This window comes from Lynx canadensis, chromosome C1 (assembly GCF_007474595.2).
Source record: "Lynx canadensis isolate LIC74 chromosome C1, mLynCan4.pri.v2, whole genome shotgun sequence".
In the NCBI taxonomy this organism is placed as follows: domain Eukaryota; kingdom Metazoa; phylum Chordata; class Mammalia; order Carnivora; family Felidae; genus Lynx; species Lynx canadensis.
The window spans coordinates 193,408-217,220 of record NC_044310.1 but is presented as its reverse complement, the minus strand read 5'-3'; the positions used below and the strand labels follow the sequence as shown (position 1 = coordinate 217,220).

The window sequence follows — 23,813 nt, the reverse complement described above, 5'->3', positions numbered from 1 at the left end:
AATTAGTAGAGACATAGAGGATGTGAACACTACGCTCAGGCATCTTGACCTACTTGATATTTGTAGAAAGCTATACTCATCAAAAGCACAATACAGATTCCTACTAAGTGCACAATGTATATTCTCTAACATAGACCAATTGCTGTGCCCTAAAACAAGTTTCAAAAAACAACTAAAGAAGTAAAGCTGTATTTATTTGCAGATGACATGATTGTTCATGTAGAATAATCTAAGGAATCTACAAAAAGTGCTAGAACTATCAAATGAATTTAGTAAGATTTCAGAAAGCAAGGCAAATGCACAGATTTTAATTGTATTTTTATGTACTAGCAGCAAACTATTAGAAAGTGAAATTAGAAATTCAATTCTATTTACAATAGTACCAAAAAATAAAATATTTAGCAAGAAGTTTGACAAGCTCACTTATTAAGTAGTCTGAGCTCATGTATAGGACTGGCTTGTTCAGAACCCGCTTCTGCCCAGGACCACCTCTTCACTGCAAACTACAGAATGTTGCCGAGATAGCTTAAAAGAAAATGTGAAGAAATAAATGGAGGGTGATAGCACATTCATAGATCAGAAGACTCATGATTGTTAAAATGTCCATTATTCTAGCCAAAATGCCACCAGGCTCTTTTATAGAAATTAACAAGGTGATTTCGAAAATACAAAAATGCATATGACCTAGACCTGACAGAGCAAAGCTTATGCTACTGGTTTACAAGCTTTCAGGAAAGCTTCAGTAATCGAGACTGTGGTGTTGGTGAAGGACAGACACATAGATGCATGGGGCAGAGTAGAGTCCAGATGTAGACCCATACATATACACTCGGTTGATTTTCAACAAAGATGCCTTGATGGAAGATGCCAGAAGGAAAGTCTTTTTACATTTTTTATTAAAAAAAATTTTTTTTAATGTATGTTTTTGAGAGAGAGAGAAAAATAGAGTGTGAGCGGGGGAGGGGCAGAGAGAGAGAGAGAGAGAGAGAGAGAGAGAGAGAGAGACAGAGAATCCAAAGCAGGCTCCAGGGTCTGAGCTGTCAGCACAGAGCCCGATGCAGGGCTTGAACCCATAAACTGAGAGATGATAACCTGAGCTGAAGTTGAACGCTCAACCAACTGAGCCACCCAGGTGTTCAGTTTTATTTTTTTATTTTAGAGAGAGAGTGCATATGAGTGGGGGAGAGGGCAGAGAGAGAGAGAATCTTAAGCAGGGCTCAATCCCACGACCTTGGGATCCTGACCTGAGCTGAAATCAAGAGTCAAATGTTCAACTGACTGAGCCACCCAGGTGCCCCAAGAAGGAAAATATTAAAAAAAAAAAAAAAAAATCCCAGGGACAGGTAGGCTGTTTTAATTTAATTTTAATTTTTTAAATTAATTAATTTATTTTGAGAGAGAGAGAGAGGGAGGGAGGGAGAGAATGAGTGGGGGAGGGGCAGAGAGAGAGGGAGAGAGAGAATCCCAAGGGTGCTCCAAACTTCAGTGTGGAGCCCAGTGTGCGGCTCAGTCCCACAAACTGAGATCATGACCTGACCCCAAATCAAGAGTCAGATTCTCAACCAACTGAGCCACCCAGGCACCCCCACAAAGGATAATCTTTTTATCAAACAGTGCTATAACCCCTGGACACACATATGAGAAAAATGAACCTTGATCTTTGCTTCCAACCATACACAAAAGTAACTCAAAGTGTAAAACCTAAAACTCTAGAACTTCTAGAATAAAACACAGGAATGACCCTCGGGGCAAGGCAGAGATTAACCTTAGGACACAAAAAGCAAGAAATGTAAAAGAAAAAATGGATGCATTGGATTTTATCAAAGTGAAAACATTTGTTCTTCTGGATCCCATGTGAAAATGAAAAGTCAAGCCGCAGATGGGAGGAAATACTTGCAATATACTTACATCTGAAAATACACATATCTGACAAAGAGCGTGTGAAGAGCTATTATGACTCAGTGATAGAAGGACAGCCAGTTAAACAAAATGGACAAATGATTGAAGAAGACATATGAGGGTGAGGAACCATCATTAGTGACCAGAGAAATGCAAGTTAAAGCAACAGTGAAATGCTCACGGCACAGCCACTGACACAATGCCCACTGTTGGCAAGAATGTGGAGCCGAAGAGCCCTCATACCCTGCTGGTGGGAGCGCACGTGGCACCACGGGAGACTGATCGGCAGGTTACACTTCCCTTGACCCCGTTGCCGCAGTGCTGAGTGCTTACCCGAGAAATGAAAGCAAATGTCCACGCAAAGATATGTATAAAAATGTCCACAGTAGCTTTATTCACAGCCACTAAAATCCAGAAACAGTCCAGGTGAACATCAGCAGGTGGTTGGGTAAAGGCAACGTTGCGTATCATTCAGCCATAAAAGGAACGAGGTACGGATGAATCTAAAGATTATTATTTCAAATGGAAGGAGCCAGGCACACAAGTGTACACACTGTGTTCATTTACATAGAATTCTAGAAAATGCAGGCCGATGCAGTGACAAAGTTCAGCCCCATGGGTGCATGAAGCCAGGGTTGAGGGAAGGACGGCAGAGGGGCTCAGGCGTCGTCTGTGGGTGGCAGAGACATCCTGCACAGCGTGTCCGAACTCACCGAGTTGTGTGCTCTACGTGGATGCGGTTTATTGTATGTGAATTATACCCTAAGAGGTTGACTGGCTAGCAGATGATAGTGTTGGTTAAAATATGTTCTTCTGATTCCTGAATTGAAAGGGTGTTTTGTGACTTAGTATGACCCTGGGGTTGCCTCTTAACCACAGATTGAGCTGAAGGTCCCATGACATTTAGGGTTTCCACAAGGCACGGAGAGATAGATGGCCTCTGCTGAGCCAACCTTACGTGGGCAAAAATGGAAAAGATGTGATCACGCCCTGTAGATGAGGGTCAGTGCGTCTGTGACATCAGCAGTTGCTGTCCTAGAAAGAAGGTGCACTTCGAATAAAGCGTGCATTTTGAATGGATGGCATGAGTGAGGGGCAGCAAGGGGGCTCTTAACAAGGCCTGATAGTTGTTTCTGCCTGTGTAGGGCTTCTAGCATGAAGCGGATAACAGGACGGGGCCCCGCCCTTGTTCCTATACCGCCCTCCTGCATGTGTCATCCTGCCTTCACCCTCCCTCCCCGCCACGCTCAGAACCCTGGGGCCCACAGTGCAAGGGGCCTGTCAACCATCCTCGGCAGTGGGGCTCTTCCCCAGGACCCCCAGCCAGGAGCTCGCCCACCGCCTGGTCTTGATGGGCCCTCGGCTGGCTGAGGGGGTGGTTTCTCATTCCCCGGCTCCAAATGTGTTCCTTGCCGACCCACCTTGCCACTGTGGAAGCTTCATCTCCAGGAACCTGAACAGGTTCCCTGAATAAGCGGCTCTTTCTGTCAAGTAAAAAGTCCTTTAATTTTTTTAAAAAACCTTTTTTTAATGTTTTATTTATTTTTGACAGAGAGAGCATGAGCGGGGGAGGGGCAGAGAGAGAGGGAGACACAGAATCCCAAGCAGACTCCAGGCTCCGAGCTGTCAACACAGAGCCTGACGCAGGGCTCGAACCCACGAACCGTGAGATCATGACCTGAGCCGAAGTCGGACGCTCAACCAACTGAGCCACCCAGGCACCCCGTAAAAAGTCCTTTTAGAGTTGACTTTTCTATGTCCAAATATTTAGCCAGCTGTGTTTTGGACAGATTATAATTATGGTTACCACCTTGTAAGTTAACAGAAATTTGTTCAAAACTGAAACAATTCACTGCAGGGGTTGTGCGGGTTAGTGGGTTTTCTCTGACCACATTGGAAGTGTGGCAGTGTAAGCACATCTCACGGGCTGTGGAGTTTTGAATTTGCTGGTGTCAGGAAACTTACCTACTGCGTGGGGCCCCATCAGCCATCAGAAGTCCTCTGCTCTGGAGTTGTCCTCAGTTGTGGTTTTAGGTAGTACTTTTATCACCCAAGCTGACATCTTTCCTGCAGTTTCCATGACAAGAACAGGGTGAGTAGCAGAAAATTATAAGACTGCAGGTCCCTAACTGGCCCGTGCTGGCCCCAGAGGCACCTCGCTGCCCAGTGTTCTGTGTCTTGGCGAAAATGGTTGAGTTGGGGTTTCCCTAGGACAGAACAAGATGGCGGATGGACAACATCCATCTGAGCGCATGAGTAGGACCGGCTGGTCCAGAACCCCCTTGTGCTTAGTCCTTTCAGGAGGCAGTGAATGGCTGAAAGCTTTGGAGGAAGCAGTGAGTCTATCCAGCTCCAGCTCCAGCCGGACTGAGCACAGCCCCTCCAGTCCCCCAGCTCCGGGGGCTCCTTGTGGTGAGTCCAGTCGACCTGGGAACAACGGGCCTCAACTGTGTGCCTTGGTTTGCAGGCCCGGGACCAGGGATCTGCGGCTTCTTAGCAACCCCACCCTGCCCCCTGAGCACTGGGCGACAGGCTCTGGATGTCTGCAGCTCCCATCCCAGAAGGCCAGGTAAGGGTCCGGCACCTCGGCCCCCACGGTGCCCCAGAAGGAGGTGCCCGCACCCACACAGTGCCCCTGTCTGTTGCAGACCCTGCGCTCTGGGACATGGAGCTCCAGCGCGCTGTCCTTCTGGCGGGTCTCCTGGTGGAAGTTGCTAGCAAATCCTCAGAAAGTGTGGTAGGTGACGCGTCACGGGGCAGCATGGGTGCCAGGAAGTACAGTCTTCCCAGTTGCTTGCCCAGAGGGGCCTCACCCTTCGACCTTTGGGGGTCACCCTTGCCCTGGCCCCAGAGACACTGACTGTGCCCTCTGTCGCGGTCAGGGAGGCCTGTGCCACATGGAGGTCAGCAAACACATGCCCCCAACTGTCACCTGTTCTGTTATGTCCCCTAGAACCTCCTTTCTGTCTCTGCCAAAGTGAACCTGTTGCTGTAGCTGAAATAGGGTCTCTACACAGCTGCCCCCCACTGGCCCTGAATGGAGCCTGCGGGCTCTCTGCCCGACAGCGGGGTGGTTGGAGACTGCTTACTCCAGGCAAGCAGTGGCATAAGGCAGGGTCTGCCCCAGGCTTCCTGTGACCAGGTGCCCTGGCTCTCCCAAGCCACACGTCATCCAGGCCAGGTGGGGCCTTCCGCCACTCTGCCTCTGCTAGGGTTGGGTGGAATGGGATGGCTGGGGTGTCCCTCCTGGGCTGGGCCTCAGCTGTGAACCGGCCTTCGACACTTCCTGTGGTGGTGTGGGTACTCCGTGCCATTCCTTAGACACCTTACCGTTCACTGTGGTCTTGTCGCAAGAAACAAAAGCTCAGCTACGATAAACACACTGCGCCGAGCTCCCCTTAGAAACCCCTCAAGTCTGGTCCCGTAAACGCCAGCGCTTGGCATGTCTGTCCCCCGCGTGGTGCACTCCTGCGTGCTCACCCAGCAGGTGTGAGGTCATACCCCACAGCCTGCCCTGGTCTGGGCACTTCCTCTTCGAGGGCCAAGCTGAAAACCCCCGGTGGAAGGCATCCGTAGCATTTCTGAGAACATCGGTGGACCAACCAGGACCCAGGGGGTGACTATTTTGTTGGGAGTGAGGGGCAGACACACCTCACCAGGGAGGCCAGGGCCGCTTGGGTTTATCTTCATATCTTATTATAGCCTAGAAAAATGTGTGTGTCCTTTTTTCATGAAGGAGTCCACATGTGGCCCCGCAGTAGGGTTTAGCACCTCTGTCGTCTGGCAGGTGGCGAATAGCCAGGCACACCTCATTTTATCGCGCTGTGCAGATACTGCATTTTTCCAGATTGAAGGTTCGCGGCCACCCTGCGTTGAGCGAGTCTGTGGGTGCCACGTTTCCACCAGCATCTGCTCACAACATGTCTCTGCGCCACATTTTGGTGATTCTCACAATATTTAGACTCTTTCATTACTATCACATTTGTTACGGTGACTTGTGATCAGTGATTATGACCCGCTGAAAGTTCGGGCGACGGCCAGCATTTTGCAGCAGCAGAGCAGTTTAATTAAGGCACGTACATTGTGTTTTAGACACGACGCGATTGCACGCCTAATGGACTATAGTGTAAACGTAACTTGTACACATACCTGAAACCAGAAAATTCACTTGACGCGCTTTATTGTGGTCTGGAACTGAATCCGCAGTACCTCTGAGTAAAGCCTGTCAATCATTTCTTGGACTGAAGTGCCCCACCGCGTATCCGCCTGTGGTCCACGGGGCGATCGGCAGCAGCTCCGCCCCGGACCCGAGACCCACCTGGAGAAAGGGCCACGGCCCCCACCACCTCCCAGGCGAGGCCTTGGGTGGTCAGCCGGGCAGGCATTGGAGGGAAGCGACAACATAAACCTCGGTCCCGGAAGTGTTCCCGGGACCGCTCCCTGCCCCTCCTCGCTGCCCCAGGCCAGGGCCGTTCCCAGCCTGGCCTGCTTGTCCTGCCCGAGGAGCGTCCGGCTGTGGGGTCTGGCAGCTCACCACCGTCTCCCCTCTAGGGCCAGCAGCCTGAATGTTGTGTGGACTTGGTGGATGTCAACACCACCTGCCCGAGCACAAGCCCGTGTGGCCCAGGTAAGCTGCTTTGGCATGAGCCAGCCCTGACCGGTCATCACCAGCGTGGTGATGAGGACAGTGCTCACGTGAACTCTGCTGAGCTCACCGCGCCTGGTGTGAGCAGGAGGGCACACGGCCCCTCAGGAAAGACGCTGGAGAGGCCTGGGAGCTGGGCCAGGGGCTGGGAGAGCGGACAGAAGCCGCAGGAAGGGGACAGGACCGCGTCTGAGCCTCCCTCCTGGCCAGCAGCCCGGCTGCCTCTTCTTGGGCAGAAGGGGCAGGACCCCGTGAGGAGACTGGCTCCGGGCAGTGGGAGGTGTGGGGGAAGCGAGACTCTACCTCTCCTCCTAGGGCGTCCGGCCGGACGATTCGCGGGGACAAGCCCACAGCCCGAGTAACGTAAGCTTTATGTGACACGGGAGCCTCATAAAGAAGCCAAGACGGGAGCGCTCACGCGCCAGGCTGAGCAGGGAGAGGCGATTGCGGGAAAGTAGGCTGTGTGTGGGGTGGAGGCAGGTGAGGGCGACCTTAACGAGGTCCGCCGGGCTCGGGTCCCTGGCGATGCGCGCGTTCCTTTCCCCCTGCTGCGTGGGCGTCCTCCACGTGGGGCCTTTGTCCCTGCTTCTCAGGGAGAGAAAGCGACGCCAGAGCCCTTCTTGCTCCTGTGTTTTGAGGGTCTTCAGCTCAAGATAATTTTTGTGTGAAAGAGGCATATTTTGGGGTGACGTTCGGGTTCCCTCAGCCCCCCCTTGAAACTTCATCCTCAGAACGTTTCACACATTAAAAGCCAAGCTGGTAGCTGAGGGAGATTTGCTTGGAAGTTGAGATGAGGGACGGGCAGTGGGAGAAAGAGCGTAGGTGGAGCGGGCAGGAAGGAGCGGGTCTGAGCCCCTGGTGGCACGCCTCGGGCTCGGTGTCCTGGTGGCCGTCCGCCCGGTGAGACCGATGCTCAGGCCGGGCCTCCACCGGAACGGGGCCTCGGCATGGCGTGAGCGGGCAGGTGTGTAGTCAGAGGCGTTTCTGGGGAAACAAAAGAAAACGGATGTGAATGGTGGCAGCGAGTTACAAACCTGCTTTTTCAGTCTAGAGGCCAGTCTCTAAGTACCTTTCTGGATGCTGCGCTCAAAGCCCGTTTGGGGGGTGAGGACAGCAAGAGGCAGTCTGACGGATTTCCCGGGTTGCACTGCGGCGAGTGTCTCTGGTGAGGTCGTGGGGCTTCTTGTGAGCTTCCCGAGTGGCCCACACAGCAGCAGGCACGAGGTTGTCCACACGTGAGGTGTCGAGGTGACTTCTGCAAGGTTCGTGTTAAGACATCCAGCCTCAGCTTTGGGGAGACGGCTGTTTTAGTTGTTTGGTTTTTTTTTTTAATGTTTGTTTATTGCCCGCCTGGGCGGCTCAGTCAGTGAAGCATCCGAGTCTTGATTTCGGCTCAGGTCACGATCTCACGGTTCGTGGGATCGAGCCCTGCGTCAGCCTCTGTGCCTGCTTGGAATTCTCTCTCTCTCTCCCCCTCTGGCTGCCCCTCCCCCTACTCGTGCGTGTGTGCTCGCTCTCTCTCTCCAAATAAATAATAAACATTCAGCACGGAGCCCGTCGTGGGGCTTGATCCCACGAACCGTGAGATCATGGCCTGAGCTGAAACCAAGAGTTGGATGCTCAACCTACTGAGCCACCCAGGCGCCCTGAATTGAATTTGTTTTTAAAATAAGTCTAGCCTCACTAAACTTGGCCCGATTACCTAGCTAAGTGCAGCAAGAATAGTGATTAACCATTTAGACTTTTAAGTCTGGACCTTTTCACAAGGAATCTTGGGTTGGACTCTCGAGGCTGGGAAGCCAAGCCAAGGACTTGCCATCAGACCTTACCTGCAGTACCTATAGATGTTGGTGAATTCCTCTCTCCTTTTTTTTATGTTTATGTATTTTAGAGAGAGGGAGAGAGAGAGTATGTACGAGCAAGGGAGGGACAGGGAGAGAGGGAGACAAAGGATCTGAAGCAGGCTCTGAGAGTGCACTGCCTGACGTGGGGCTCGAACTCACAAACCGTGAGATCATGACCTGAGCAGAAGTTGGATGCTTCACCTATGGAGCCCCCCAGGCGCCCTGAATTCCCCTCTTCTCAAGGTCAAAATACCCTTAAGTTTCCTGGATTGGCCAGGAAGTGAGCTTCCTTACTCACCTGTAAGTGAGGCTGGGAAGTATCAGGTGGTTTTCCTTCCTTCCTTCCTTCCTTCCTTCCTTCCTTCCTTCCTTCCTCCCTCCCTCCCTCCCTCCCTTCCTCCCTCCCTTCCTCCTTCCCTCCTTCCCTCCTTCCCTCCTTCCTTCCCCTTTCCTCCCCTCCCCTCCCCTTCCTGTCCCTCTTTTCCCTTCACCTCTTATCTCCCCTTCCCTTCCCTTATGGATTTTTTTTTTTTTAAGTAATCTCTACACCCATCGTGGGGCTTGAACCCATGACCCTGAGATCAAGAGTCACATGCTCCACTGACCCAGTCTGCCAGGCACCCCTCCTGTGGTTTTTCAAAAGCGGCTTCATTGGCTTCGTAAAGTCAACCTTAGCTCCTTTGTCTGGTCACCAGTCCCGGCTCTCTAACTGTGCCTTGTCGCTGCACAAAGCAGCCCAGCCCTGGGCCTCCTTGGGGCCGGCTGCACCGCTTTGCCCGGTTACCCTGCAGCCGGTTGGAGGGGTGCTTCCCAGAAGAATGGCCTCGCCGGCACCGGATCTGTTCCGGGACCCCACGCTCCCAGGCCTCCTGGTGTGGTGCCGGGCCTGTCTGCCCGCGGTACCACAGGAGTAACCGCTGGTCAGTCTTCAGGCCTGCCATCCACTTAGCGTCATCTCACAGTGACACATTGTGTAGATTAAACGTCGCACCCGAGTCTGGGGCTTGTCCCTGGACACTGCCCCAGCGGCCAGCGCTAGCATTTAGGCCCAGGTCAGTACCTGCAATCGAGCATGTGTTTGCTTAGCTCCTGTGCTAAATGTTGGGGATGCTAAGAAAAAATAAAGGTACAAGACACAATTCTTGCCCTTAAGGGGTGCCCTGGCTACTTGGCAAAACAGACTGTCCATGAACCGCTGGCCGGTGAGAGCTGGGCTGCTCCCAGCACCGGGGGAGGGGGAGGCTGCTGGCCGGCACATCAGTCTGGGACCTCCCCGGGGAAGGGTGCGGAGGGCGGGGACAACACGGGGGCAAGGGTCACCCCTGGGCTGGAGGCAGTGCCACTGACGGGGCAGGGTGAGGGCCGGCGGTCAGGCCATCGTGGTCCTCCCACGGCCGTGCGTGGCGCCCGCCTGCAGGATTTTACGAGACGTCCGGTAAAGGAGCCCGCAGGAGCCCCTGGGTGAGCGAGCTCGCCGCGGCTCCCGTCGAGTTTGTTTCTTTTTCTGAGAGCAGGTATGCCGCTCCATCCAGACCTGCAGAACGCACATTCTTGGACGAACTCTCATTTCACCAAGTCAGAATACAGAAAAGCCCCCTGAAGACAGCTGGCGTGGGTCACTCGCAGCTGAGTCACTGTCTCTTGCACAGGCTGCTACAGGCACCGGAACGAAGACGGCAGTATCAGCTGCGTCCGATGCAGAAATGGCACCTACCACGGCTCCGAATGCAGAGGCCGCACGTCGCTGCCCGGCCGCCCCGCGGCACCCCCCACCGGGCCCGCCTGGCCTGCTTCCCGCCGAGGGGCCTCATCTCCAAGTTCTGGAGGAACGGGTGGGAGTTGCGTTTCTTGTTCCCACAGCAGCGGGTGGCCCACCTCGCCCGGGACCACCAGCCGTCGAGTGAACGCCCTCGCTCGGGTCCCCTCTGTGCCCAAATCCTTGTCCCTGCGGGACGGCCATGGGGCGAGGGCAGCTGTGTCCCCATGGCCACCTCCCTTTCTGGTTTCTGGCCCGTGATTCCCCGCTGAGCTGTGTCTCTGGTCCCCTGGGTGTCCTCAGCTGGGTCCCCGTGCGTGGTCCAGACCTGCCCAGGGCTGCCCGGGAGCCGGCACACTCACACGTCTGCTTCCCCACAGCCGCTGGCTGGGGCACGCACTTCCCGGTGAACAGGAGCACAGGGACACCGGGGCGGCCTGATTTTGGTAAGTCTCTGGCTCACCGGCCCAGAGCAGGGCTTCTGCCAGGTCTCGGTGGAAAAGGGGGCGTTCCTAGTGCCTGTGACCACTTACGCCGGCCTCAGCAGGGCCACGGCTAAGGCCAAGGTCGAACTGCAGCCCGGCCGAGGGATCTATGTGCGAGAACCCTGCCCGATCACAGAGCGGGGCTGGCGTCAGTGGGCACAGGCAGGAGGCCTTTGCCACAGCACTCACACGTGCCCCCGAGGTTCTAGTCAGTGGAAGGCCACCTCACCCGTGGCCTCAGTCCCGGCCCACCCAGCCCCTCAGTCCGCAGAAACTCTGGGTGTGCGGTTCTCTGGAGACTGGAGGGTGCCCTGAGGTCCCCTTGCCTCCCTCCGCTGTGGCTCTTCTGGGGATGTGGGGTCTGGCCTGCAAACACTGCGTGCCAGGCCGAAGAGCCCTTCACACCACCCGGTCCTCAGGGCCAGACACAGGCCCCTCTCCTGCACACTCTGTCCTCAGCCTGCTCCTGATCACTGGGCGTCCCATCCCGTCCGAGATACGGCACGGTCCTGCCACGGAGGTGTGGCACCCCAGCCGCTGGGGCCACTGCAGTCGGGGAGCAGGACCGGCCCCGGGAGTGGTCGCCTCTTCTGAGGTGACCAGGTCGTGACGGGGTCTCGTGACCTGCAGACGCTGGGCCTTCAGCAGAGGACACATTGTACGTGGACTGAGAGGGCTCTGGCCTTCTGCACAAGTTTCAGGACCAGAAGCAAGTGGCTTTGTGCTGACCTGGACCACCAAGGTCGGCCACCAGAGGAGGAGTTTTAGGGCGGGGTCAGCAGAGACGGCCCCAGCCTCCTGTGATACCGTGCCGGGCCTAGCAGTGGGGGTGCTGATGGCGGAAGGCCGCGAGTCTGGCTGTCGGGCCCATTTTCACTGCAGCAAGTTTGGGGCGGGACACCCTTGCCAAATGAGCTGGAATTCATCCCCGCTTCTAGGTTCCAGTGTAGCCGCAGCCGCGCCTCATGCCTGTCCACAGGCAGTCTGAGAGCACTTTCCCCACAGTTGCCATCCAGAGCCCCCACCCACGGGCCCAGCCAGCCTGTCCTGCTGACCCGTGTAGGTAAAGATGGGCAGGCATCGTGGGCCCAGGGTCCCCTCTGCTGACCGGCCCCCAGGAGGGGAGGATGTCGTGGGAACCGCTGCCTCTGAGTCGAGGGCTTTGACCTGGATGCCGGGGGTACGGGAGCCCACAGTCCGTGCCGAGCCTTTGGGAAGGAGACGGGGACCCCGGGGCCTGCTGTTCTCGGGGGCTGAAGTCCTCAGCCCTCTCCATATCCCACCCCCCTGTGAGAAGCCTGAGGCCGAGGGAGGCTGAGCACCTCAGCCCCACAGCCCCAGTGTGTTCAGGAACAGGGGTCTGGGGGGTCCCCTGAGGCCTGTCCAGGCTTGCCACTGGCTGCCACTCACTCTGCTCACAGGGGGCCCTCAAGTGGCAGCCTCTCTCTTCCTGGGGACATTCTTCATCAGCTCTGGCCTCATCCTCTCCGTGGCTGGGTTCTTCTACCTGAAGCGAACCAGTAAACTCCCCAAGGTCTTCTACGGAAGAAACAAAGGTATTTCCTCCTACCACCTTGGCAACACCCTGCTGAGCCAGAGGGTCCTGCCCAGTGCACACACCCGCACGGAGCCACGGGTACTGCCTGGGGGGCACGGAGAAGTGGGGGCCGGGGTGGCGAGATCCAGGGTGCCCAGCAATGAAGACTCCTCACAGAATGACAGGAAGGGGACTGGCTTGTCACGTGGTTCTTGTGTCTGAGAGTATGAGGGGCAGCCACTTCCTAGGGAGGCTCCCGTGTGGATTCTGTGGGACTCTCAGGGTGGAGGTGTTGGCGAGACTCCACCTCAGGGCATCACAGCGGGGTCGCTGATGCGGGGTGGGAGGGGTGTGGGGAGGGGGTGACATCCCTGGTCGAGGGGCCACCTGCCTGCAGCTCCTCCAGCCAGCTGTCTCCTCTCCCCGTCCTGCCTCCCTGGGACTGGGGGGGACAGGCAGGCTGGTGCAGGGACAGTGGGGCCCCATGCCACTCCAGCTTACCCCGGACTGGATTGCAGACCCGCCTCCCTCCCGAAGATATGGGTGTCACTCCTGCCGTGCCCTCGGGTGTGCCGGGCAGATGGTCTGGCCGACGGATCTGATCCTACAGTGGACAGTGCTGGGGGTGATTAGCTAGAGCTTCCTTACCTGGCCTCAGTGAGACCCTGTCCACCCACTGATGGCCAATGCTGGGGCCTCCGAGGGGCTGTTGTAGCTCGAAGGTCCTGAGAGCGAGGGGCCGGGCCCCCACGCCAGTCAGGATGGGCACTCCGAGTCCGCCGTGGGAGTCTGCTCCGCTGCAGTGGCCACGGAGGTCCTGGTGTGTCAGTGCAGTGGCCGGGGCACTCCCACTCCGAGCCTCCTCCCTACCGCCCCCAGAGCTGCTCCTGGGCAGCCTAGGTGCCCACCAAGAGCGCAGGGGTGCATAGCGGCCTACCCAACGGAGGTGAGAAGTGGGCACTGTGGTGGTCTCTTGAGGCGGGCCCTCAGCCCTGGGCCTCACCTGGAAATGCAGGCAAGGGTGGAGCCTTCTCTGTCTTCCTGACGGTGCTGGAGACCAAGAGAAATGTGCCTGCTGAGGGCTGGCTTGTGGCTCCGCCAAGAGGGCCTGGGAGGGCGGCTCTCCCTGGGGTGCTTGGGGGCCCGTCACCCCAAGTGCATCTGGGAAGTGTGGCCGGACAGACCACTGCTAGGCTGAGGGCACTGCTGGGCAGGTGTGTGGAGGTGGGGCTGGGCTGAGCCTGGAGCGGGGGAAGAGCCTCTGCAGGCCCTGGGGACCCCCTCCCCAGGCGAGGGACCCCCGCCCCGGGCGAGGCAGCTATGTGGCCTCCAGGTGACGCCTGTGTTTGCCCACAGCCCCTGCCCTGCAGCCTGGCGAAGCTGTAAGTAACCAGAAGGATGGGCTGAGTGCCCCCGTGTCGTGGGCCTCTGTGCTGGGGGCCACCTGCACTTCTCACTGTGCCTTTTCTCCTTTTCAAGGCTGCTATGATTCCCCCGCCACAGTCCTCAGGTACGTCAGTCCTCATCTCAGGGTGAAAGATTTCAAAATTGTCCCTCCCTTGGGATCAGCCGCCCTTCAGGGACCACTGCAGGACTGGGCTCTGCAGGCACCTGGCCCTGTAGTTCTCGGGACACCAGGTTCTCCCACCGTCAGCCACGGGACACTGGGTTCCCCCGTCGTCAACCACGGGACACCGGGTTCCCCCATCGTCAGCCACGGACACCGGGTTCCCCTATGGTCAACTGCAGCTCTCATGCCTTTTCCTTTCGTTCCTGACATGCTGAGTCTGTCGGGAGAGAAGGAGAATACCCAGCAGAGGGTCTGGGGCCATCCCCGGAAGCCTTTGCTTGGCCCTCCCCAAGTCCCAGCTCTAGCTGGGCGGTAGGTGCAGGGAGCAGGCCGGCCCCTCCGGGTGGCTGGCACTTCAGTTTTACTGGGTCGGGTGTGCCCCACCTTGGATGATTCCGGGAGTAGGTACACATATGAACCCTGTTATGGATGACGCCATGACCACAGAGAGGTTAAGTGACTGGCCCGTGGTCACACAGCCACAGGCCATGCAGCAAGTCTCCTGGCCTTCCCAGTCTTGTTCTTACCTCTGTGCACAAGTCTGGAGTGGGGGCAGGGTGGGTGTCCCTCTTCTTTGGGCACAAAGAAGTTACTTGGTCAAGGCTAGCTCCTCCCTGCCCCATACAACGCTTGTCTGTGATGTCTCTAAAGCAGTACCATCTACAGGCATCTTGAATGTAAGTTCCTTGCATTAGCACCCTGGGGCCGTCATAACAAATGCCCGCGAACTGCAAGTGCGGGGCTTGAAGCGACAGAAATGCACTCCGTCCCAGCTCAGGAGGCCAGAGGTCAGAAATCAAGGTGGGGGGTGGGGGCACTCCTTCCCGAGTCTCCAGGGGAGGGTCCGTCCTGCCTCCTCCGGCCTCTGGTGGCTCCAGGCGTCCCTGGGCTGGTGGCCACACCACTCCAGCCTCTGTCCCCCATCTACACGTGACTTCTCCTGGGTCTCCTCTCTCTGCCTCCCTCTTGTGAGGACGCTGGCCATCGGATTTAGGGCCCACCAGATAATCCAGGAGGATCTCATCTCAAGACCCTCAATCACATCTGCAAATACCCTTTTTCCAAGTAAGGTCACATCTGCAGGTTCTGGGGCTCCGGACGTGGACACATTTGGGGGGACACCATCCAGTCCTATTGTGCCTCATGGGACCTGTTGGCCTCTGTGTTTCGGGAGAGCAAGGTGCTCGTCCAGGCCAAGGTGCTTGGGGTGCAGGGGCACCGAGTGTCCCAAATGAGCGGAGCGTTCGTCACAGAGTCTCCCCTCAGCTGCGGCCACTCCGCTTACAAGCTGGAGCTCAGTGGGATTCCCTCCCCCTCGGCTGCGGCCACACCCCACTCCTGTGAGCTGTGCTGAGAGCCGACACCGGGGGCCATTCCTCCTGTCCCAGGCCCCCCTCTGACCCTGCCCGTTTCTGACCCTGTTTCAGTGCGGAAGCCGCGCTATGTCAGACGCGAGCGGCCTTTGGACAGGGACACAGGCCCCACTGCCATCTCCTCGGTGGAGGCCCGGGTCAGCAACGTCTGACCCAGGGACCCACCCACAACTCTGCACACCGCCTCGGAGAGAGCCCAGCACACAGAGGGCAGGTCTGGACATGGCCCCTGGCTCAGCTTGACCGTCTCCCAGCAACAGATGCCCAGTTGGAACCCGCCCAGCTGCTGGAAGGTGCTTCTTCCCACCCCACAGCTGCTCAGTGTAATGGAGGGGGAGGCGCCCCTGAGGCGGGCTCCAGAGCGTGGCCATGTGGGGTCTGGGCCCCTCAGGAGAGACAAGGACTGCTGGGCTTCTCCGTGCTTGGCAAAGCCGGGAGCTCGGCCACCCTGCCTATCAGAGCCCACAGCGGGCAGACGTCCCCCGCACCACCAGGCCAGTCGGCCTCCTGGCCTCCCCGCCCGGACGGTGTCCGGACCAGGGGAGGTGGGGCATGAGAACTGGCCCCTCCAAGGCTGAGGCGCCTACAGGGCCATCCTGTAGCCAAGAGCCCCGCCCCCTCACCCCGAGCCCCAAACCACAGATTTCCAGGAGCTGCAGAGGCGAGTTTCTTGGTTTGCTACTGACTTCTGTCAGTTTGAAGCAGCAAAGGCGGAGGGGCCCTGCTGTCCTCTCTGTCTCCTGCTCATCACCTGCTCCCCACACGGGGCCCACGTGCTGCAGGGACTTGTCCACCCAGGGACTGACCTGAAAGCTCTGGAGGCCAAGGCCAGGCCCCCTGAGGGACGTGTCCACCCAGGGTCACATTTACCTGTGACTGCTGCCTGGGTAGCCTGGTCTGGATGGACCTGTGGAGGGCCGTGCTGTCCCTGGCTGCTTGCACACAGAAAGGGGTTCCCGAGGAGAAAGGAGCGATTGTGGCTACCTCCCACGCACTGTCCTTCCCAGATTCTCAGTCGAGAATGATGGCTCCTTCAGCACCTGGTCCACATCCCAGGGTCCCGAGGCAGGGCCTGTGTGCTCAGCTGCTGTGCCCTTCTGCACCGTGACACGTGGCCCACGCGTCTACAGTTTATGGGTACGAGCTCGTTCGAGACTTGAACCCGCGACGGGCCCAGCACTGAGCGGGGTGCAGCAGCTCAAAATCAGTGTCAATAAACTATTCAGGGCTTTCCCCATCCTCACTGCGCCAAGGGTCCTCTGTTCCTCAGTAAGGGTGAGGCCCCGCTGTGGCCTGGCCCCACCTGCCCCACTGTGGGGGAGACCTAGGGGCGCCGAGAAAGCCAAGTCCCCCACGGTGGGCCCCCAGCCAGGCTGACGTGGACTCCTTCACTTCTCCAGGAATGGTGACCTGTCCCTGTGGGCACTGTTGTTCTTTCCTCTGTCCCCTTGGTGTGAGGAGAAGGGGACCCAGAAGGAGGTGGGGAGACCAGGCTCAGGGTACCCCCCCCCCAGCTTCAGGGACCACGGGGAAGTGAGGTGACACTCCACTGCCCATCTGTGCCGATCGGAGGCTGGGAGGCTGGGGCTGAGAGCCAGAGGAGAACGTGCAGGACCGTCCAGACTCCCTTGGTTTCTGTGGCCCCCGAGGTCGGTGGGGGGGGGGCGTCCCATCCTGTGGATCCTTGTGGGGAGGGAGGCAGACGTGCGAAGACACTCGCTCGTCCCCGTTCCCACATTTGCACCAAACCCTTGCTGCTAATCTGGGGACAAAACAGGAAATGAAGAGCCGTGTTCAACCAGGACAGCAGGTACAGCCAGTCAGGCCCTGAAGGCCCAGGCTGGGCACAGATGCCCCCCACCCCACCTCCGGCGGCCTTCTCTATTTCCTCCACCCTAAGCTGCAAACTGGAAACCTGGGGCCATTCCAACATCTCCGAGTCCTCCCCCACCCCCAGCCCCCAGCCCCAGCTTTGCCGCATCCCTGGCAGCAAAGGCAAGTCTGTATTTCACCCTGCAACCCCTCTGGCTCCTACACTCAGGATGACCTTCCCCTGACATTCAAGGCCTGGGTGGCTTGGCCTCTGTGGCCCTCAGCCACGCCAGCTGAGCCCCCGCCCCTAAGCCTGAGACCACAGATTTCCAGGAGCTGCAGAGGCAAGATTCTGCCACTGGACACCCCGGGGCCTGCGTGCCACTGTTCTCTAGGCCCCAGTGGGGAGTGTGGTCACTGGACCAGTTCCATGACCCTAATGGGCATTCAGGCTAGAAAGCTTGTGAGTGGGTGCCATAGGGTATGGGGGCACCTGAGCTGGGGGCGGGTTAGCTGGCAGAGTCAAGGCATCCCCAGTGGGGCCCTGCCAGCCACTCCCATGTCCATCCTGAGCTCCAGCCGCAGCCAGCCCTTCCCTGGATCCCAGCTCTCGTGTAAGAAGGCAAAATGAGGCCGATTTATGGGGTCATCGCTCAGGCCAAAGGCAGGTGGGGTACCTGTCACCTCCTGACCCCCCACCATGTCCATTGCTTTGGAGATCCCCCTCACCCTGGGAGGTGAGCATGGTGTGGGCGGTGAGCAGTTGGCACGGTCCCCGGGTCATAGCTGGCAGCTCATTCATTCGTTCGTTCACTCAGCACTAGGAGAATCACTGAAAGCCGGAAGAGGTCAGAGGCCAGCAAGAGGAAGCACTCCAGCAGCATTAGGAGGTGGGTGCACAGAGCAGGAGCGAGTGGGGCGCAAGGAGGTAATGTGAGTGCAGAGGTCCTGGCCAGGAGCCTGGGCACAAGACCCCAGAAGGAGTTGGCCGCAGCATGATGGGGGAGGGCTGGCCGATTGACCTAGGGGACCCGGTTCTCCATGCTGGGCATGAGAGGGACAGGACTGGCTGAGTCCACCGGACATCCTGGCAGGGTTTCCTCATGCCCACAGGGCAGTGCTGAGCCCATCCAGAGCCCCGGGCCCGTTCTCTGCCCATGTCAGAATCGCAGCCCGGATGTGTCCCAGAGTCTCTCCGGTATCACTGTCCCTAGCTGGTAGGGATGGGGCAGCAGAGCAGTTGACAGATCAGCCAACACTGGGCAGGTAGGGTTGGGGGCTCAGCCCTCACACCCCCAGGCCACCTGGGCCCCAGATGAGCCCCGAAGGGCCTCTTCGTGCAGTGGCCATTGTGTGTGTCCTTGACAGCACTTGGGGTTTGAAGCCTGTTCTGTCCCAGTCCTGGGGGGGCGGGCCCATAGCCGAGGTGGCCCTTGGGGTACAGTCCTCCCTGCTCATCTGGCCAAGGACAACGTCTGTGTCCAGCCCAGGACTCCTAGGTGTCTGGGGAACCCCACATCTCAAAAGCCACAGATGGACAGGGGTGAGGTGCTCATTAGGGACATTGTCTTCTCCTCAGCACAGCGAGTCCCAGGCCTGTGGGGTCACACACTGAAAGCCATGCTCCCTGCACATGTGTGTGTGTGTGTGTGTGTGTGTGTGTGCACCTGCACCCGAGGGACACATTTGTGCTCAAACACAGCCAGGTTGGCCTGTTGGCACACATATACCCCCTTACACAGAGAGCGTGTGTGGCCCCGCATCCACGCAGCACAGCTGCCCATCGCTGGGTGGAGTATGAGCAGGGGTGTGGGTACCAGCTGGGTCAGCCAGGTCCTGAGCTGCCGAGATCCCAGTGCCAGGGTCTGGCCCCTGCTCCCGTGCAGTCAGGCCTGGCCACTGCCCCAGATGGCACCTTCCTCGGGTCTTCCCTTTGCCTCTGGGCACTGACTTGTCCACTGAGGAGCTCAAGTGATCTCAGAGCTTGAATATTCCCAGAAGCCCTCAGGAGGGTGTTCTCAGAGCAGAGAGACAGAAGGCACTTCCTGGAGGCAGCATGTGGCCCTGAGTCACGGTCCCCTTGGGAACCGGCACCCTGTCACGCAGACGCTGGGCCAGGCCCACACAGTAGCTCCCCACATTGAGCCCCCAGCCCTCTGAATTTCCACCCCCTCTCTGGGTCCCTACCCCCTGGCTGAGCTCCCCCTCCCCTGGCCAGCCGGCACACCTCTGTGAACGAGCGGGGTCTCTGGTTTCCCACTGTCAGAGCAGCTGCGACATGGCTGTGAGGGGCACAAGCCGTACCCCTGGCTGGGCCTCAGCCCCCCACGTCCTCCACCCAGGCCCCCAGGCCCCCGGGCCCTCCATTCAGCCCCCCTGCCTTAGCCCCGGGCCTCTGCATAGGCTGGCCCTGGGCTCTGCGAGGACCCCACGCTGGCTGAAGCCATGACCCCTCCTCCCAGGAAGATCTCCAGGCCTCCTGGCTGTGTCCGGGCTTCCTTGTGCTCCAATATCCCTGCCCTTGTGTGTAACTGAGGGTGTCCCCAGCAGACACTCACCCAAAACAAGTCCTATGGCCAGTCTGATCCCTCACTCGTCCTTGCCCTGACTCCACCCTGGGGGTGCCCAGCCCCGACCTCTCGCCCCACTCCCTGGACCCAGAGCAGGAAGTTCCCTCGCGGGTGTGTACGTTGGGGTGGCACACGCATGTAAGTGGGCAGTGTGGATGAGGTGGGGGGTGACGAGCGAGGCTGAGATTGGGGGTGGGGGGCTCCTCGGAGAGGCCCTCCCGGGAGGCCCACCTAGTAGCTCAGGTGCACCAGGGCCTTAAACAGGGCTAGTGGGTGGATCGGTTTCTGGACCGGCTCCTCCAGTATCCCAGGGCCTGCTGCGGGGGGAGGTTCTACCCAGGCATCCGGCCCGACCATGGAGGCCTACGCCGACCCCCAGCCTCACCCCAGACTCTGATCTCTCACCTCTGACTTCCTGCCCGCCGCTGCCCAGCCTGCCAGGGTGAGGACAGGAGGCCAGCCAATCCCGGAGGCCCCAGGCCACGCCCCTGGCCTGCATGACCTCGAGTGTATAAATACACCTGCCAGGAGTCCACACCCAGAGAACTCACACCTGCTCAGATGGTGCTCTGCATCTGGAAGAGCACACACGCTCCCCCGAGCCCCACCTGCCTGGGATAGAGAAGAGGGCACGCTTGCCAGACCGGTGCCACCAGGACAGCTGCTGGCAGCCTCTTCCGTAGGGGGACGCCTGCCAGGTGGAGCACGGGCCGGCCCTGCTGGGCAGGAGGACTCAGGGCCTGGCCGTGGCCCAGCCAAGAGGATCATGCCCAGCCCTTGCTGAACCCCGGCCACCAGGTAAGGCCAGCTCGGCTGGCACTCACCCCTCACTGGTACGGGCTCAGGGTGGGGTGCCTCTGAGGAGGGCCGGGACCTCAGTGCCAAGGAACTGATCATGTGGGGGCATGCTGGCCTGGAAGAGGTTAGCCAGCGGTCCCCTCCCAGGCCATGCCGAGGCTGCTGCCATCCCCAAAATGTGGTGACATTTCATGTTGCAATGCTGGGAGCACTCGTGACATCACGGTGACCTCACCGTGATTCATGGTGGTCACGGTCATCATGCAGCAACACCCAAACCTTCAGGACACATCACCACGGAGTCATTCCACTGGTCCACCTGGATTAACCAGCAAGTCAGGGTCAGGGGTCACGTTTGGGGGCGGGGGGGATTCCTTCTGAGCTCCATGGGATTCCTTCTGAGCTCCACTGTCCTCCTTGCCTTTCCTCCTCCAGGCAGGGCCCTGGGCAGCAGGCAGGTCACCTGAGTCCTCCCCGGTGAACAGAGGCCCGGTCTGCTGTGGAAATGGGGGTCAGGAGGGTCAGGAGGGTGGCGGCCGTGTGTGCCTACGGGACCCTGCAGGGGGCCGGGTTATCCTGGAGGATGGCTGGGGCTCCCCCACCTCTGGCTCCCGGGCTGAGGTGCATTTCCAGGCCCCGCGGGCCAGCAGAAAGCCCTCGTCACCAGCCGGACATGCTGGCCCTACCGGTTCAGGCAAGGCCGGGAAACGAACCATCCTTAGGACGCCGGCCCCCACCCCTGTGCGGCCGGCCCTGCTTGACTTCCCACAGCCTACCAGCTCATCCTGGAGCCTAGACCGAGTCCGGACTCTCACCCAGTTGGGCCTGGCACCCTGCCCTCACGCACCTGCCCGAAAACTGGATGTGTACCAACAAATCAGATCCCCGTGTCGGGATCCACGTTCAAACCCATTTCGTCTGACCCAGAGTCACACTCTTCCAGCGAGAGCCCAGGCCCTGCCGACCTCTTGGCCAGGTGACCCTGGCTGAGTCACTCCACCCTCTAAGGTGCCTTTTTTATACCGTGGCTCTTGTGTCACGTGACCTGGGCCCAGTGTGGCAGAGCCCAGATGTCAATAGTAACGATTGTGGGCCATCGTCATCAACTTTATTTCTGCCCAGATGGCACAGCCAGGTAGGACAGGCCCCGTAGGTGGCGTCCGCTAAGCAGTCAGCACGATGCCCTTGCGCGCACGGACTCCGTGGCCAGGCCATCCGTGGGCCGGTCAGACGTGGAGCACCCCCACCCGCAGATGCTCACCCCTGACTCGGCATGCGGGGGAGGGCAGGATTACAACTTGAACAGGAAGACCTTGACTTGGGTATGGGGCCTTTCTAGAGTGAGCCTAGCAGAGATCTCTGGGGCCAGTGTGGGTGAGAGAGACACAGGGTGAAAAGCAGCAGACCGTGCAGGGAAGGGGCAGCCTGTGGTCACTCACAGCGCACTCCGTTCGTCCCACAGCTCGGAGGCATGTCGTCAGGCCAGCAGGCGTGGCATACGGCCACGCTGGCCCCCGGTCGGACCAGCCCTGCAGCCACGGTGCCCGGGTCCCCCAGCTCGGCCAGCAGCCCCAGGTCCCCCAGCACCCCGAGCTCGGAGAAGGCGGCCTCCCCGCTGGAATGCTCCATCTGCTTCTCGGGCTACGACAACCTCTTCAAGACGCCGAAGGAGCTCTCCTGCACACACGTCTTCTGCCTGGAGTGCCTGGCACGGCTGGCGGCCGCCCAGCCAACCGGCCAGCCCGGCAGCGAGGCCGTGCCCTGCCCGTTCTGCCGGCAGCCTACGGCTGTGCCTGCCGCCGGGGCCCCCGCGCTGCGCACCAGCCGCCAGCTGCAGGCCAGGATGCCGGCGCACCTGCGGCGGGAGGAGCCCGTGTGGCTGGAGGGCACGAAGCTGTGCTGCCGCCCACCGCCCTCCGCGCCGGGCCTTCCCGAGCCTGGCTTCGTGTGTGTGGACGTGGGCCTGAGCAAGCCTGCCCAGCCCGCCGCACCCACGCCCACTCCAGACCCCGCGCGCCACCGGGGCCGCCTGGCCCGCTGCTGGGCCCGCTGCAGGAACTGGAGGCGGGTGGCGCTGGTCACAGCCCTGCTGCTGGTGCTCTCCTGTGTGGTGCTCTGGCCCGTGCAGTGCGCGCTCAAGACTGGGAACTTGCACTGCCTTCCTCAGCCCTCCGCGGCCGCGGCCACGGCCACCGCTTTCTCTTCTGGGCCCCTGGCTGACAACTAGGGTCAGCCACCCCTGCCCCAGCTGCCCGCGTGGGTCCCTTGCCCCCCGCTGGGTCACAGGTGCAGCAGCTCTTGGGAGTTGGTCCCCTGGAGGAGCCCCAACATCTCTGAGGACCCCATTTCCCATTCGACTCACCTTCCTTGCACTCTGTGGTGCTGGGTCCCGACGGCATGAATAAAAGGGTCCCCGAAGCCTCCAAGAATCACAGGCTCGCACGGATCCCAGAGCCCACCTTCCTCTTTCCCAGGGTGCAGATGGAGACCCGGGCCCAGGGGAGACGGCCTTGGTCAGGTCCCTCCCTCTACGCTGTGAACCGCCTGCAGTGGGAGCCCTTGGCTGAGAAGGGAGGGGACTCGCCATCTTTATTTTCACATTTCACCCATGGCCCCTTCCCCAGGCAGGGCTGGCCCCTTCCATTGTGCGGGAAGTGGGGAGGGCGAGGGGGGGGGGTGGCGACCAGGGGGACAGAGGGCAGCAGCAAGAGGCCGGGTCCCCCGGTGCCCACCCCCCTCTCCTAAACTGTACATTTTTAAATAAATTATTTTGTATCCACATTTGGTAAGGGGTCCTCACCCTGTAAGCCCTCCTCCCTGCACCACCGAGCCTCTCCCTCCCAGAAGAGCCAGGTCTGCCCCTGCCTCAGAGAGCTTTAAGCCAAGCGGACACCCCCACCGGATTGAACTCCCAGCAGCCCCCAGGGCAGATAGACCCCAGGTTCTAGGGTGTCCAACTCCTGTTCCCTGGGCTGTGGATGGGTTGGCGCAGTCCTGCCCTTCCCCTAGAACTTTGAGGCTCCCCCAGGAAGATGGGGAGGGGCTGGAGCAGCTGGGCCAGAGTGGGGCGGGGCCCTGGCGTGGTTCAGAGCCCCCCCACTATGGACACAGCAGGTGGCACCCCAAGAAGTCGTAGAACCCCAGGACTGAGCTCCTGGGAACCAAGGCCTGAGGGTGTACAGAAGCAGAAGTGACCACCAGTGTGTCCCTGAAGATCTCTCACAGACCCTCCCTGGGCCCGGCCTGGCTGGTGAAGCCGCAAGGTGCGGCGGCTGGATGGATGGGCGGGAGGCCGCCCGGACCCTCTCCTGCTGTCGGCCCCAGGAATCCCGCACCGCCAGTTAGCACGGAGAAGAGAGGCCAGGCTGGTTCCGGCTCGCCAGGCCTCAGACTCCTCACCCCTCGCCCCAAAGCCCAGGACTTCCTGTTCCAACAGCTGGGTTTCTGGCCGGCCTGGGATAGGGAGGTGTGCTCAGGGAGACCCTCGAGAAGCTGGGCCCCAGACACCAACGAAGACGCGGAAC

The 23,813-nt window shown here is 59.3% G+C and overlaps 2 protein-coding genes across 10 annotated transcripts in view; both read left to right on the top strand.

Moving 5' to 3' along the window:
• Positions 1 to 19,996, top strand: part of CC1H1orf159 (chromosome C1 C1orf159 homolog) — a 35,679-nt gene extending 15,683 nt beyond the window's left edge. Inside the window, exons 2-11 of one of the 9 annotated variants that reach the window (XM_030325551.2) lie at positions 4,367 to 4,468; positions 4,548 to 4,636; positions 6,451 to 6,526; positions 10,038 to 10,220; positions 10,525 to 10,590; positions 12,051 to 12,185; positions 13,523 to 13,676; positions 15,164 to 15,402; positions 17,740 to 17,811; positions 19,925 to 19,996. In XM_030325551.2, coding sequence (XP_030181411.1) covers positions 4,565 to 4,636; positions 6,451 to 6,526; positions 10,038 to 10,220; positions 10,525 to 10,590; positions 12,051 to 12,185; positions 13,523 to 13,676; positions 15,164 to 15,402; positions 17,740 to 17,811; positions 19,925 to 19,992 — 1,065 coding nt within the window. In that variant the 5' untranslated portion in view covers positions 4,367 to 4,468; positions 4,548 to 4,564 and the 3' untranslated portion in view covers positions 19,993 to 19,996. The other 8 variants (XR_003970870.1, XM_030325554.1, XM_030325557.1 and 5 more) reach the window with 8 other exon arrangements.
• Positions 19,997 to 20,211: 215 nt separating this feature from the next.
• On the top strand, positions 20,212 to 23,063 carry RNF223 (ring finger protein 223). Its single transcript, XM_030325559.1, has 2 exons — positions 20,212 to 20,289; positions 21,752 to 23,063. Exon 2 carries the CDS (start codon positions 21,761 to 21,763, stop codon positions 22,514 to 22,516), a length of 756 nt encoding a protein of 251 aa, XP_030181419.1. The 5' UTR covers positions 20,212 to 20,289; positions 21,752 to 21,760; the 3' UTR covers positions 22,517 to 23,063.
• Positions 23,064 to 23,813: the final 750 nt, after the last annotated feature.